Source organism: Phascolarctos cinereus, unplaced genomic scaffold (genome assembly GCF_003287225.1).
Source record: "Phascolarctos cinereus isolate Bilbo 61053 unplaced genomic scaffold, phaCin_HiC Scaffold_726;HRSCAF=1367, whole genome shotgun sequence".
Taxonomy (NCBI): domain Eukaryota; kingdom Metazoa; phylum Chordata; class Mammalia; order Diprotodontia; family Phascolarctidae; genus Phascolarctos; species Phascolarctos cinereus.
In genome coordinates this window covers 54,940,835-54,957,614 of record NW_027556098.1, presented here as the reverse complement: position 1 = coordinate 54,957,614, position 16,780 = coordinate 54,940,835, and the positions used below count along the sequence as shown (strand labels likewise).

The 16,780-nt window shown below is 36.3% G+C and overlaps 1 protein-coding gene across 1 annotated transcript in view; it reads left to right on the top strand.

Moving 5' to 3' along the window:
• HUNK (hormonally up-regulated Neu-associated kinase) overlaps positions 1-16,780 on the top strand; it is a 134,917-nt gene that overhangs the window by 77,942 nt on the left and 40,195 nt on the right. Inside the window, 2 exon segments of the mRNA XM_020995942.2 lie at positions 7,999-8,126; positions 15,664-15,799. Of these exon segments, the coding sequence (XP_020851601.1) occupies positions 7,999-8,126; positions 15,664-15,799 (264 nt within the window).

Sequence of the window (16,780 nt, the reverse complement as noted above, 5' to 3'; positions counted from 1 at the left end):
GACAATGGACAAAAACGTTATTATGCACATTACTGTAAATGTGAGTGATAATTTTATGATGGGCAAAGAGTTGATTGACGGAAACAGGACAGGGAGGTTATAAACATTGGCAGAGGGAAATAGGCTGTGGGACAGAAGTTGATTGGGGGTGGGGAGGAGATATGATTTTGATTCAGAAGTTCTTCAGGTGAGAAAGGCTGATTTGAAATAAAAGTAGCAGCTTGAGTAAGCAACCAGAAATGTAGCAACAGGCATTTATTAAGTAGCAACCAAAGTCAAGGCTAGAGATCAAAATAAAGGAAGGGAACTCTAAAAGAAAAAAAAAGGTCAGGGAATACAGAGGAACCAGCAATTAGCTTGGAGTTCAAGTGACAGAAGAGAATCATTTTCAACATCCTTAGAAAGGACATAGATTTCCCATGGATTGAAGCTATGAGGCATTATGTAACCAATCTAGGATTGAAAAGAAAAGGCTGAATTTATGTATGAGATATGTTAAGTGGAATATGTGACTATACTATAATTTTACCAGTCTACATAGTTTGCTCCCCAGGAATTTTTTTGTGCCATAGTAATGGTGTATTCCTTAATGAGAAAAGATAATTTGTTAATGCTAGTAAAAACTTCCAAACTTTATGGCAAAAGGAGCCAGATCCTGGCAGGCTTGGTAACTTGCAAAATGAATGTCAAGTATAACCCTAGTAGATAAATAATATTGTAAGCAAATTTTAAAAATTATGGCTCATGTTTTTCATGCACTAAGGAAAAGAAAGGTTGTTGCCTCTTTGAAGTACCAGTTTGTAATAGGAATATTGAGGAGTCATAGCTAGGAACTGAGCCAACAAGGCAACAGCCATTTGTTAAACACTTACTATATGCCAAGCATTTTAGCTAGGTGGAAAAGGGGGAAACTCCATAGAATAGAATTTTAAAAATGGGCATGAGGGGGTAAGGAGGGGATTTTTATACATTAGATTTGGGCACTATAGATAAAGAACAAGCTAGCTAGGAAATGTGGACATGGGGAGATGATAATTCATAAACCAAATATCTACCTGAAGACAGAGAAAAGGTAAAGGAATTTTTTACAGATTATTTCATTTTTCATCTAGAAAGGGTAGAGTGTTTGTCTATGTTTTTGTGCAACATCTGGAATTGAACTGAAACTAATAAAACAAGCTGCAATGCACTTTGTGCTGGTAAAAACAAGCAATATGACAGGAAGTGATATAAGGGGAAAATGCAATTTAATAATTATAACTTTAGATACAAATTGATTGAACTGACATAAAAGAGTTGTAGACTGGATTTGTAATAATCTTTAATATATGTCATCTTAAGAAAACATATAAACCTAGGGATACATGCAAACTTAAAGTGAAAGGCTAGAATGAAGAATTTTATGCTTCTGCTGAATCCTCAAAAAATGAAAACCAAACTCCAGAAACTGCAATCGTGATTTTGGATAAGGCAGAAGTCAAAATAGGAAGAATCATGAAAGAGAGAAAGAGAGAGAGAGAGAGAGAGAGAGAGAGAGAGAGAGAGAGAGAGAGAGACAGAGGAGTGTGTGTGTGTGTGTGTGTGTGTGTGTGTGTGAGAGTGAGAGAGAGAAGAGAGAGAGAGAGAGAGAGAGGAAAAATAAGTCTTTGGGTTTAAATGGTCCCTCTAAGATGAAATTGCATAGATCTTGTGTGTGTGTGTGTGTGTGTGTGTGTGTGTATGCGCTCGCGTGCGCGTGTGCACACACACACAAATGTCTTGATACCTCAGTAAGCCCTTTTGCGAAAAAGTCAACTGAAATGAAAACAAACAAAAAACCCTACACAGTAAGGCGTTAATACTAAGAGATTTTCATATTCCTCTATCAAAACTTGATAAATCTAACAGAAAGAAAAGTAAGAAGGAAATTGCAATCCAACAGAAATTTTAGGGAGAAATGAATTTGACAGACATATGGAAATAATTCTATGTGAACTGAGAGTTTTCTTTTTTATGGTATTGCTATAAAAAGCATTTATAATATAGGACATAAGGCAGAAATATCAACCAAATATTTTATAGCATGTAAACTCACTGAAGGCAGGAACTGTGTTTTTTTTGTCTCTTTTTTTAGCTACAGACCTTAGCACTGTTTCTGGATCATATTGACTTGTCTTTGTTAGACCATCACGTAATAAAACAACAAATAACCAAGGAAGTATTTAAATAAATTCAACAGGCATTTATTAAGCATCTTGTATCGATGAAGCACTTTGCTACAGTCTGAAATAAAAAGAAAAACATCAAAAAACATTTTATGCCATCACGGAAATATTATATAGAGGAATGAAGCCTATAAACACAAAATATAAGAAAATTTTGGAGGGGGGGGAGAAAAACTTCCTATAGGTAGAGGTACCTGAGCTGAGTCTTAGAGGTAGCTTTTAAGAGGTAAAGATGAAGAAGGGGCGCATTCTATTCATGAAGAAACCTGTTCAAAGGCACTGGGATGGAAAGTCAGGTTCAGGAAACAGTAGTAGTCCACTTTGGATGGAATGCAGAATACATGAATGGGAATATGGGAAACAGGCATAAAAAGATGGACTGATTGTGAAGTCTTTAAATACCTAGATGAAGGGTCTGTATTTTATCCTAGAGGCAATAGGAAGCCACTGAAGATTCTCTAACAGGAGAATAACATGGACAGAGCTGTGTTTTGGGGAAATTGTTTTGGGAGGAATGTGGCAAACAGATGATTAGAGAAGAGAGAGGCTGAAAATCAGGAGATCAATTAGGAAACTATTCCCATAGTCTGGTCAAGAGATAATGATGACTTGAACTGGGGTTTAGGTGATCATGTGAGTATAAAGAAGGGAATTTATATACAAGAGATGTTGTGGAGATAGAATAGATAAGACTTACCAACTAATTTACTGTGGTGGGTGGAGTTTAGGAGTTGGAGAGCGTTGAGGATAACTCGGAGGTTGTGAACCTCGTGACTGGAAGGATGTTGGTTCCCTCAACAAAAATAAGAAAATTTGAAGGAGGGGTAGGTTTCAGGGAGAAGAGAATAAGTTAGATTTAGACACATGGAATTTAGAACGCTTGAAGGTGTCACCTGGGTATAGCTGTGGTACTAGAGCCCATGACAAATGTAAAATGTAAAGTGTTAAAAATATTGCTTCTTGGTCCCTCTGTGACCATGGGCAAAAATATAAAACACTCTAACAAACTGAACAAATAGATTAAACAAGCTAATCTTATAAAGAGAAACTGAACAAGCTATAAATGAAGTTTCATGGAGGGGAAAACAACCTGTAATCAATTGTATTGATAAATGAATTTTATCGAATGTTTAAAGAATAATTCCCATGCCACATAAACTTTTTAATATGGAGAATGTCACTCAATTACAAGCCAAATGTGATAATGAAACCTTTCTGGTCCTCAGTTTCCTCACCATAAAAACAATAGGTTTCAACTTGATGATCTTTGAAATCTCTTCCAGCTCTAAATCTATGACCCTATAACCCCAAAAGCTGGATATATACATTGATTTGTGATTCATATTCTCAGAGATGACCAATCACTGAACCTGTAGAAGTTGTGAAAATCAATAAGAGAGGGTATAGAAAGGGCCAAGAAAGGACAGAAGACAGGGGACAAAGACTGACAACTCTGTAGAAAACAAGTTTCAATTAAATAAAGATGTCCCAAGCCAAGATACCATTAAAAAATGTGTGGTGAAAAAGTGGAGTTAATGAGAACGAACAGCTCTGGAGTTATGTAACTAAAGATATGAACAAAAGATGCAATCCTAAATAGGTAGTTTAAAAAAATACTCTAAGTAATGACTAATTACCCTAAGTAAATTATGGAAATAATTGCTAGTTATACTAATGTAATCACAAGAGTGATACAGCATGCCAAAATGTGGGAAATGCAAGAAAATCAGTCTTCAGAGGCAACAGTATTTGAAAATGTAAAAAATCAATGACTTAATAAATCTCAAAAAAGCAAAAGAGAAGAAAATAAGAAAATTAAAGATGGAATAAAGTTTCCATTTTTAAAAACTCATACTACTAAACAAAGTAAAGAGCATTTTAAAATGCCAATAAAACCGAAAGCTATTACTTAATTTAATGATAATTTTAAAAAGCAAATTAACAATAAAAACAAGAAGAGATAAAATCATGAGAGGAAATAAAAATTTTTCAGAAACGATTACATACCCAGCTATATGGAAACAAAATCAGAAGATTTCTATGAAATAGATGCTATTTGCAAAAATATAAAACATCTAACAAATTGAACAAATAGGTTAAACAAATTAATCTTAAAAAGAGAGACTGAACAAGCCATAAATGAAGTTTCACGGAGGGGAAGACAACCTGGAACCAATTATATTGATAAATGAATTTTATTGACTATTTAAAAAATAATTCCTATGCCACATAAACTTTTAATATGGAGAATGTCACTCAATTATGAGCCAAACGTGATAATGAAACCAAGGAAAGATTATGTCATAGAATGAGAACTATGGACTAAGATCTCTAATAGTGATGCAAAAAAAATCAAATGTTGGCAAAGGGATTACAGCAATATATCCAAAAATTATAACCAAGTGGTTTTTAGTATAAGAACATAAAGATAATGCAAAACTAGGGAAAGAATTCACAGAATAAATAATATTTAAAACAAAATGATCTGCAAAAAGCCCATAAAATGTGGTTCTTATTTGTGTTTTTTTTTTAAAAACCCTAAGTGTAGGAGTCAAAGGACGTTTCCTTAATTTGCTCAATATTTGCTTCATATTTAAAAAAAACAGTTTCCCATTGTTTATTATGGAGAAATATTGGAAGCTTTCCTACTAAGATCAGGTGTGATGCAAGAATTTTCAGTAAAATCAGTATTAGTTGACTTAGAAATGAACACTGGCAATGAGGAGACAATATTTTTGCAAATGATATTGTGGTATACTTAAAAACTTAAAAGAATCAACAAAAATTAATTGATAAATAGCCTCTCAGAAGGTAGGGCACAAAATAAACCTACAAAAAGTCATCAGCATTTCTATATATTAGTAACAAAGAAAAAGGAAAGAGACAAAGATAGATTATCATTTTTAAAAGTTTTATTGATTCTTTCTTTTTACAGAGCTGTCATTTCCTAAACCAACCACCCAACTAGAATTCTCTCTTGTTTAAAAAAAAAAGTTAAGCAAAAAAAAAAAAAAACGGACATACTGACCACGTCTGACAGTATATACATTAACAAATGAGAAAATATAAAAATGTACGATTGCATATGTTGAAAAAGTCCAACGGCCTTTAAAGCCCTTCACAATTTGGATCCAACTATCTTTCCAGACTCCTTGGCCAACATTTCCCCTTCAACACTCTCCAATCTAGCTCAACTGGCCTTCTCATTGTTCCTTACACATGAGTTCCATCTCCCATCCCCAGTGTTTCCCACATGCCTAGAATACACTTCTTTGCCTCTACCTCAGATTCCCTGTCCTCCTGCATGAGTTCAAATTCCATCTTTTATGTGAAGCTTTTTCTGATCTGACACCCTTAACTTCTTAGTGCTTTCCTCCTAAACTATCTTGTATTTAACTATTTTGTATTTATTTGTATGTATCTATTTGACCTATCCTTATATATGTATTTCTTGTCTTCCCCTTTTAAGAGTGTAAGCTCCTTTAGAGGAGAGAATGCATCATTCTTTGCACTTGTATTCTCAGTGCCTGACGCATAGTAGGTGCTTAAGAAATGCTTGTTAATTGATTGCTGGAGACTCATGAGGAGGGCTTATGGAACAAAGGTATAGAGATGGTCTTTAGTTTCCAAAAAGAAATAGTCCTCTTATTCGTCTCTTTGGGTGCTCATGGAAGAAAGTACTAATAGTTAATGCAAGGAACATTTTGGTTTGTAACTTGTACTTGGTGGTTTTATCACAGTCTTCTTGGCAAAGCCTAACCCTTTGTATTCCCCAGGCTTCTGAAAACTTGAGTAGCAGTGGTGTATAATGAAGGAATTTATGCATCAGAGGTTATGGAGTAGGTGGATCAGTAGAATCTAAGACTCTTAGGATTAAAGTATTGCATATTACTAGGGAGATCTAGAAATGGGGATACGAAAAGGCATCTGGGGAATGCAAGAGCAAACACTAGAATTCTGACATACCTTTTTTTTTCCTATGCCAGGATCTTTTGTTTGAGTAAAGCTAAGCCCTAATGAAAAGACCATTGGATTTGGAGTCAGATGACCTCTAATCTTTGGCTAATTTTACCTCTTAGGACCTCAGTTTTCTCATATGTAAAATCAATGGCATTAGGATAAATGGTATACATCTCTAATTCCAGACAATTTACTTGAGACGGATAAGAGATAGATTATTGTCTCAAAGAGTTTACAGTCTAATAGGGAGGGGGCAATCTTGGGGAGAACCAAATAAGTAATAAGAAGATAAAAGCAAAATTTTTGTTGGTTGAGGAAGGGGCAAGAAAATTCATTTGCTCCTCCTCCATCCACCCAAAAGAAACAGTTCCTCAGCCCCTTTATAGATCTGAATTATTGAATTGCTATACCAGTTTTATCTTCAGAAATGTTCAGTGGAATTTCAGTGAAACTGGTCTTCAGTAATCTTAATTTAAATCTGTTTTTATGGTTTGCTTTTTTTTTTTTACTGGAAATCCTCTTCTATAGTCTAAACGCATCTTTCTTTGGGCATTCCAAAGTTCTTTAAGCATTCTGGCAGTGAAAAATTTCCTTCCCATCAGGAAAATCTTCAGAACTATATTTAGTGTGCACTTTAGGGGGGAAAAAATCCTCCAAAGACACATCAGCTTTTGATCTAAACAGCCAGGTTCATTCTGATGGCCTTTCAGATACATCTAGAAAATCAGATTGGCCATTACTGGCCAACAGCCATCTAATTATATTATGTGAGGCAGAGCTATTAAAGAGATAGTATGGCGTAGTGGATAGAGTTTTGGCCTGGAAATATTGACTCTAACTTATTAACTGTGTGAGCCTGGTTAAGTCACTTAAACACTAAATACTTGGAGCAAATCCCTAGGACTTACCTACCAATTTATAATATAGGGGGCCTATGGGGAGTACACATAGCATTGTTAGAAAGGGTTTCTACACCAGGAGTTCCTCCTCATCAATGTAATCACTGATCCTTTTTTTTTTGCATACTTTATTTTGTATATCTTTTATTATTTATCAATCAACAAGTTATTAAGTGCCTACTATATGCTAGGAATAATATTATAAATAAGAAGGTGATAAGAAAACACCAAAAAGAAATATCTTTGATTATAAGCCAAAATTTAATTCAAAGAAATAGCAAAGTACTAGGAATTAGTAATCACCAGGCACGACTCTGTGGTTAGGTGCTACATTATGAAACATTGTTATACAAAGTGGCTATGGAGACAGAGTATCTGGGTTTTAATTCGAGCTCTGCTATTTAATACCGATGTGAGCTTGGGAAAATCATTTAACATGGCCTCATTTTCTTCTTCTATAAAATGAGGGCCAGCTCAAACTTTAGGATTCTATGGTTCTTACAGTCATAAACTATAACTATCTCAAGTTCCATTTAAACATTTAGAAATAAATTCTTATATCTAACGTTCCAAAAAAATCTTTCAAATAATCCTCTCTGTACTTTGCGGCTAAGGACATTGTTGTGAGTTTATCAATTTGAAGAAAGAAAAGGAAAATTTATTTACCTTTTTCATCATTATCATTGTAGACCTAACCTGTTTCCATGGTTCATTGCCCAAGGCTTCACTCCAGTGATGCCAGGTTTTTGTTTTTGCTGCTCTCATCTAATGCAGACAATGTTTCAAAAAGATGAATGAGTGAACTTACTGTTTCCTAGAATGAAATAATGTGCAAATAATATTGACCTTAAGCTTCCCCATCATGTTTCTACCCTTCCCCAAATAGAATCATTCTGCTCCAATAACTGTCATCTTTTCTCTTTTCTCTTTTGTAGAGGTGTGAATATGTTTGCTATGTTAACTGGAACACTGCCTTTCACCGTGGAGCCCTTCAGTCTGAGAGCTTTATACCAAAAGATGGTGGACAAAGAAATGAACCCCCTCCCTACTCAACTCTCTCCCGGTAATGCCCATATCCATCCAAATCCAGCACATATCATTCTACCTCTGAACAGATTTTGCGTGTGTGTGTATGTATGTGTGTGTGTGTGTGTGTGTGTGTGTGTGTGTGTGTAAAAGAGAGATTTTTAATTAAATTATTTTTTAAACTTTCATTTTTTAAATTTTGAATTCCAAATCCCCTCTCTTCCTTCAGTCCTTCCCCCACCCATTGAGAGGGCAAGCAATATGATGCTCATTTTACATGTGAAGTCATGCAAAACATGTTTTTAAAAGTAGCAATCTGAATATTCATAGAATCTTAGAGTTTTAGAATCAGATGGGACCTCAGATATTACCCATTTCAACCCCTACTCAAAGCATGAATCTACAACATCTTTAAGAGGTCTAGTGTTTAGATGACTTCTAGTGACAGAAGCTTACTGCCCTTGAAACATAAGTTTTCTTTTTCTTTTTTCTTTTTCTTTTTTTTTTTTTTTGGGGGGAGGTGAGGCAATTGAGGTTAAGTATTTGCCCAGAGTCATACAGCTAGTGAGTGTTATGTGTCTGAGGCCGGATTTGAACTTAGGTCCTCCAGGGCCAGTGCTGTATCCACTGTGCCACCTTGCTACCCCCATAAGTTTTCATTTTAACACTAACTTAATCATTAAAAAAAAAAGTTTTCTTTAATGTTGAGTTGAAATCTGTCTCCTTTTAATTTCCACTCAGCTCTTAGTTCTCTCCTCCTGCCCCAGCCTAGGTCAACCAATATAAACCTTATATCTCTTCCCCATAACAGCCCTTTGAACTTAAAAAGTAAAGAATTTGCGTATCCTGATCGGTGTTCTAATTTAGCAAACAGTTATTTAGCAGGCTCCAAGGTGAGCTCTCTATCCACTATGCAATGATGCATCTCCTTTTTTGTTTTTTGTAATATCAATCTAAATTGAAATTATGTCACATTTTTACTAGCTTTACAAACTTCTTAATTAAGCTGTTAATAATGTGAATGATGTAATTTGTTGTTGTTTTAGAAATGAGTAATGTGCCAGCACTTTTTCTCCACTACTCTTTAAGGGAGTTTTTTTTCCCAAAGAAGTTTTCAATAGACCTTACCATCACTGCAAGTAAAAATATAGGATTGTTTAAATAACAGAGCCATAATGTTCCCATAACACTGGAACCCTCTTATTGTGTAGATTAATCAATTTAGCCTGTCTGATTGACTTTTCTAGTAGGTACTTTTTTTTTTTTGGCTAGGCAATGGGGTTAAGTGACTTGCCCAGGTCACACAACTATAAAGTGTTATGTGTCTGAGGCCAATTTTGAACTCAGGTTCTCCTGAATCCAGGGCCGGTGCTCAATCCACTGCGCCACCTAGCTGCCCCTAGTAGGTACTTTCTTCTCTGCTTACTAGAGCTGTTGCATCATGGAATAACAAATGTCTTCCATGGCTGATGAATTTCTCTGACAGTGCATCTTTTAATTACTACAGCTCAGGAATAGCATTTGTAATACATTCTAAGCAATGGCTTGAGGTTACTTGAAGGTTTGTACCATTAAGCTCACTGAGATGAAGCAGAAAATGAGATGTTTGTGTTTATGAGGGTCAAACAAATGCTAATTAAAATTTCAGAAAACACTAGACTAGCTAATAACTTGTACAGATGCAAGAAGAGGAGGCCTGTTGAGTCTGGACGGGACTTGGCTTGTTCTGTCCAACTTTCAGTGTTGTAGTGAAATGATCTTGATAGTCTTCATATATTTCCTGAAGTCATTTCTCTCGTCCCACTTTCAGCATACTCCAAACAAGCCAGGACAAATATTGGAAAGCTGATGAAACACTGAGACAGCAATAGGAATTGGGGGCAAGTGCCTTCAAGATAGAAAATGTGGGTTGTGCACAGCAGGTACACTTGCCTTGTGTTGGGTTGAGTGTAGTGTGAGAATAAACACGGTACATCTCCTTTATGCGTGGCTCATCTTGAAACCCAGGGCCTGTAAGAATGGGAAAAGGCAATACAAAGAAAACGAGAGTGAGGATCAACCATAGCTAAACTGTTCCCATTGCTTTTTTGGAGAGGAGAAGATTTTAAATGCCAAGAAGATAGCTTTGATTTGCAAGGGACTTGGTGGAATAACCAATAAAAAAAATAATAATACTTAAAATTTCTCCTATGATGAAGATCAAAACCCATCCATGCCTGTCTATCCTATGTATCTTTTGTCTATGAGTTCACCATAAGGGACTACCCAACATGATGGAAACCTTCTTCAGTTTCTCCTGACATTACAAAGGTTCTAGTGGGGGTACTCTGGCTGTCCAGTTCTCATCCCTCACTCTTGCCACAAGACCGGCTATTCCTTGAAGCCATTTTTTTACTCTTACTCTTTGGAGTTTCTCTATGTTTATTTGTTGTACCCTATTGACAGTCCTTGTACTTCTCCCCATTGCCCTCATCTTTAGTTCTTTGAAAGCAGCTGATGATCTTTGTCTCACTGCCATATTACAACACTACTAAAATGTTAATAATGAAAAGATGGTCCTTTGCTTTCACATGGCTTTCTCCATCTATGCTTGGTCTTTCCGGAGTGAACAGACACGCCAAATTCCTTTGCATGGTTACAGATGTCTTCCAGGAAACTCTCCATTGTCCTGGGGCTTGATGGAATCAGCATAGTATCTTCAAACAGGAGTGTCTGGAAGACCTCACCATCCATAGGGATTGCCCTTTGATCTGTATTCTTTGCTGGACCTCCTCTATCACACTGGCAAATGCCTTTTGCCAGAGTACATATTGTTTTTTATGCTTTGATTGATATTTATTATAAGAAAGTTATTGAATGGGGTTATTTGTATTGTCTCAGTTTCCTCAACTATAAAATGAATTGGAGAAAGAATGGCAAGCCACTGTAGTATCTTTGTCAAGAAAAGGCTAAGAGGGGTCACAAAGAGACATGACTGAGACATGACTAAACAACAAACAGCTAACAATATTTATGTTGTTCTGTCTTCCAAAGAGTCCTTGATGGTCTTGGTGCCAAAGAGCCTATGCCTATAAGGCGGCATTTGGTCAATAGGATCTTACATTCTCTACATAGTTCAGTTAATCGTGAAATGATAAAAGTGTTGTCTATTTTTTAATATTGCTTTGAAAGTCTGCTTCTTCTTGTTGTTGAGAGCAACTAGGAGGTGCAATGGATACAGTGCTGAGTGTGGAGTCAGAAAGACCTAAGTTCATATCTAGCCTTAAACACATACTGGTTGTGTGACTCTGGGCAAGTCCCTTATCCCTGTTTGCCTCAGTTTTTCCTCATCTATACAATGAGCCGGAGAAGAAAATGGTAAACCATTTTAATATCTTTGCCAAGAAAACCCCGAACAGGGTCATGAAGAGTTGGACATGACTGAAATAACTGAACAATAATAAATATCCATAAACTTTGGTCAGACTCTACCACCAATGTACATCATGTGTCATTGGGGGAGAGTGGGCACAAAGTTACAGAAACCTAGTAAGGAAACACATTAGTATGGGACACCCATGTCTTTGGGACAACTCAAGACTCTAGTTGTTTAGTCGTTTTTCAGTCTTGTCTGATTCTTTATGACCTCATTTGAGGTTTTCTTGGCAAAGATATTGGAGTGGTTTGCCATTTCCTTCTCCAGCTCATTTTACAGATGAGGAAACCAAGGCAAACAGGGTTAAATGACTTGCCCAGGGTCACACAGCTAGTATGCATCTGAAGCCAGATTTGAACTCGGGCAGATGAGTCTTCCTGACTCCAGGCCTGGCACTCAATCCACTTTGCTGCCTAGTAGGTGCTTAATAAATATTTATTGAGGGATTGGCTGGAAGGTGGACCTTGATGTCTTTGGTCTCCTTCAGGAAGTATGTACCAAAAGTTACCAGTGGGGCTCCTGACTGTTCCACTCAAACTTTTAAGGGTCTACAGAGTTATTCTGGCATGTTCTTTCTTGGAGTCTCAGGTATGTTTCTTTTCCTTTGATACACGATCGCCTATCAGCTACTCCCATCTTTGATGGCAGGCCTCTTTCCCTATGAAGAGCTCTAAGCATAAGGAAACAAAGACCCATCATTTTTGAAGGGGCAGGCTTCCTGTTCATTATGCAATCAAATGACAGGCATTTCTGTAGTATAGATGGACTTTTCCTGGTGTTGTCCTCTACATGCTAAATATCCTAGTAGAGGTATATTCAAAAAGTATTTGTTCAAGTAAATTTCTGTTATTGTTTTGAACATGAATAGGTAATGCCTTCAGGTAAATTTCTTTGTGCATTTTTGCAGAGTATTTGGCTTGTCAACCAGGCCGGGTATAGTAGTCATTTTATAACGCAGAAAATTGTGCCTATTTGATAACTGAATAAAGGTGGCAGTAGATAAAGCCTTTGTAGAGAAACAACATTCAATTGGAGCATCTTCAAAATGTGATATTAGAAGTTAGAATAAATACCTCTCATAGATTAACCACTTTATTTTAGATTTTTGTTGCATGGTGATATTGCCATTTTGTTTTTTGTTTTCCAAATCCATATAAATGATGAGTTGTACCATATTGTAACATAATTAAAGAATACATGATTAAACCCATGCATTTTAATATTTCTTTCCTTTTAAATTCTTTGGAGACTTGTATATGTATATTTATATGTTAGGACTTAAAAGTTTAATGACTATTGCAATAACTAGTTCTATTCCTATGAAATTTTTCTTTTTTAATATTATGGCATCACTATTTTGACAGATGCTCCTTGGAGGCAGGTGAGTGGCACAATAGAAAGAGCTAGGCCTGGAGACAGGAAAATATGAGTTCAAATCTGATCTCAGACATTTATTGTGTGAAGTCAATGGTTATCTGCCTCAGTTTTCCTCAATTGTAAAACATAGATAATAACAGTACCCTACCTCACAGGACTATTATGAGATAATATTTCTAAAGCACTTAGCACAGTGCCTGTCATAGAGAAGGAGCTTAATAAATATTTGTTCCCTTCCCTTCCTTATTAAGTTAAAAGACATTTAAAGTAAAAGTGAATGACTCTTTAAATTTAGGGAAATTTCCCAAAATTTTTCAGTCTCATGTTCCTTTGGCTTTCAATAAACCTTTCCATACCCCTATTCAATATGAAATCAAATAAATTCTAGAGTTAACTATGTGTATATTCGTAAGGAATAAAATAGATTAATTTTTCCTAAAACTTTGACATGTAACATTTTTAGTATTATAAAGTTGTTCAATGTTTTTCAGAACCCAGTCAAACAAATTGATGAGACTCTTGATTCTGTTTCTTGCCAACCAACCATTTTATTTTATTTTTGAAAGAGATCCCTGATCATTTTGCTGAGTGTTGGTTATCTCTTGCTTTGGATTTGGTTGAGAACAGAGCTGAGAGTTTTGGTTCACAAAAATAAGTTGTTGCAAATGGAGTTAAAGCTTTGTGAGCATGTTTAATAAGAATAGCATATGCTTTGCCTAGGAAACATTTAACAATTTTTGTAATTTCATTGGTTGGAAATCAATTTAGAGTCTCTGGTTATTACGAAGATCAATTAGCTTCACTGTGTCATCATTGACTTTTTCTAGCCCAGAATGAAAATGACTTCATATTTAAATCTCACCATTTGCTTTAGGTCAATAGGACTTAATCCTTCAACTGTTTTCTTTAAAAATTTTCACATGGGCTATAAAGCTTCCTCCATTTCCTACTCCAATCCCACCTCCTCACTGTTGTCTCTCCAATCCATTGGGTTTTTTTCCCCCATTAATACTACTACTTTTAGACTATTTCAATAGGATAATATAGTTCTTTACCAAATTTCCCCATGCCCCTTGACAGCTTCTTGAACCATGTGAGGGTACTCCAGTATGGGAACTACAGATTTAGAAGGTTTAAGAAACAAATTTTTGGGGGCAGCTAGGTGGTGCAGTGGATAGAGCACTGGTCCTGGAGTCAGGAGGACCTGAGTTCAAATCTGGCCTCAGACACATAACACTTACTAGCTGTGTGACTCTGGACAAGTCACTTAACCTCAGTTGCCTCACCAAAAAAAAAAACACAAAAAACTTTTTTAGATCGCTAACCTCTTAAGATACATTTTAGTTGAAAGGTTTGTTTGGCAAGGAAAACATAATAGGACCTTTCCAGACCTTTTGCCTAGGTACCCATATTTTAAATTTATTCAATGGAGCTTGATATAATGCTCTGAATCATACTTTAAAATTTTACTAGTAACTTCCTCATAAAGACAATATCTTTTAGGCCTATCCTTTCTCTTTCATGACCCAACTTGTATTCAAATATTGCAAAAATCACGTTTTTTCAATTTAGTGAAAATTTGTGCTTGCTGAAAGGGATTTTATCAACCAAAAAAAAAACTGACAACTTCAGAAACAGATTTTAACTATCCACTACAATTCTTGAGTTAAACAGTATTATGTGGTATGAATTATTATGTGGTGGTACATCTTAGACTTGCTTTTTGCCCTATTGATATCTTTTGATAGGTTTGAAAGGCTCCATTGAGAACAAACCCCCTACTTGGCTTGTTTCTCTTAATTCCTTTGTAATTATGTTGGATATTTTCCATTTTGCTAACGGATAGAAAGAAGAAGTGCTGTATAATGGAGAGAAACATTGCCCTAAGGGTTATCGCTTCTGGTCTCCATTGCATCACTTGCTATCTCTATGCTCTTGTATAGATCTATTCATTCTCTAGGTTTTAAATGCCTCGCATGAGAACAGGACTACAGATTCATACTAGCCAGCAAGAAAGAGGGAATAGGAACAAATGGAATTTTTGAGGATCTTGCTAGTTCTCAGATCAGTGGTTCTGAGAACATTCCCAAAGATAGAGACTTGTAGTGGTTTGGAGTTTTTTGGTTTTTGTTTTCTTTTTTGATGTGTGGGAAGTTAGGGGGATTGAAAAAAAGGTGGAAAGGAGGGACAAAAAAAATGGTTATCTACTGTAATTGCTCAGTAATTACCCTACCAAGCCCATCAAACCTGTATAAAAATTAGATCAGCAAGGTAATCAATAAATAAAGTAAGGCATTTATTCATGGTCAAAGAATTGCAGTTTGGAACAATGGCACTGTCTTAATCAAACAAGGAACTTCAGTGAGGCTAGTTACAAACAAAACAGAAGCAGGACAGCTAGGTAGATAGATGGAACAGCTCTTCACAAGTTATTTATTGCAGAGTGATAGCACTTTCCTAGAAAAACCACAGGATTGGTTTAAGCCACTTCTAGCCAACAGAGGTAGGCCACTGCCTGTACCCCAAGCCGAGGTCACTTGTAGGGCTCTCAAAATAGCTGAACTGCATGAAGGGAGGGGTTGCAGAAGTGTCTTTGGAACTATGTCTATAAACAGGAGCAGTTAGAAATTGCTAGTCTCCGCAGAGATTCCCAGGAGTTTACATTGGAGGTAGGTAGCGAATGATTAGAAATTACTAGTCAGAGCGGGGTAGGGGTCCCAGAGTTTCTTAGGGATTGACAAGCCTATGACACTGGTATTTTCTTTTCCTGATGTCTTCACAGCAGCCACAAACTTCCTAAGATCTCTACTAGAACCAGATCCTGCAAAGAGACCGAACATTCAGCAAGCACTGGCAAATCGTTGGCTTAATGAGAATTGTCCCGGGAAAGCTCCATATAACATCACATATCCAAACAGGTACTTCAGTAAATGCTGATCTCTAATGAAATAGAGTTTATGTGTGAGACCACTTTGGAAAATGATGTAAGATTCAATTTAGTTAAATAAACATTTAATAAACACCTGCTACGTTGCCAGCATTGCGCTAAGTGCTAGGGATACAAATAAGAAAAAGAGGTAGTCCCTGCCCTCAAGATGCTTACAGTCTAATGGGAGAAAATACACGTTGAAAAAAATACTAAAAAATGGGGAGGGGGAGAGAAGTAACTCAGGGGCATGTTGTTTCTTAGAGTGAAAGCCAAACAGAGTAGCTGATAGAAAATGGACTTAGGAAAGTTTTGAGCTAAGAAAGTCATAGGATCATGAGTGAATGCAGAGAAAAAAACTTCCACTTTTATGTGCTTCACTGGAATGAGCAGCTTATTATTCTATCCCCAGGTAGGAGAGAGACTACTGGGAATATCACCAAAGTGATACTTTGAGTGTAGAGCAATGGATATTCCTCATTCCTCATAAATACTTTGGATCAAAGTTCAACTTAACTGCTCCTTCCTGCATGAGGCCTTTTTTGATCCCTTCCCCCCCAGCTGCTAGTGCTTTCGTCCCATAAATTACATAATTTATCTTGTATGTGCTAATATATATGTGTATTGTGTTCCCTCAATAGAATCAAAGGTTTTTGAAGGCAAGGACTACTTCATCTTTGTCTTTGCATCTGTAGCTTTTAGATTATAGGATGAGAGATTTAGACCTGAAAAGAACCTTCAAAACCATCCAGTCCAACCATCTCATTTTACAGTTGAAGAAATGGAGGCTTAGAGACATTAAATGACTTGCTTCCGGGTCACACAGCTAGAAAAGTCTAAGGCAGAATTTGAACAGAATTCAGGCTTTTTGACTCTGTCCAACATTCCGATACTATCTGCCAACCTGTCTGCCATCTTGATTATTGATTGCATGAAATCAGAGTCCTCTAGTGTAAAGTAAGTGGAGTCCAGT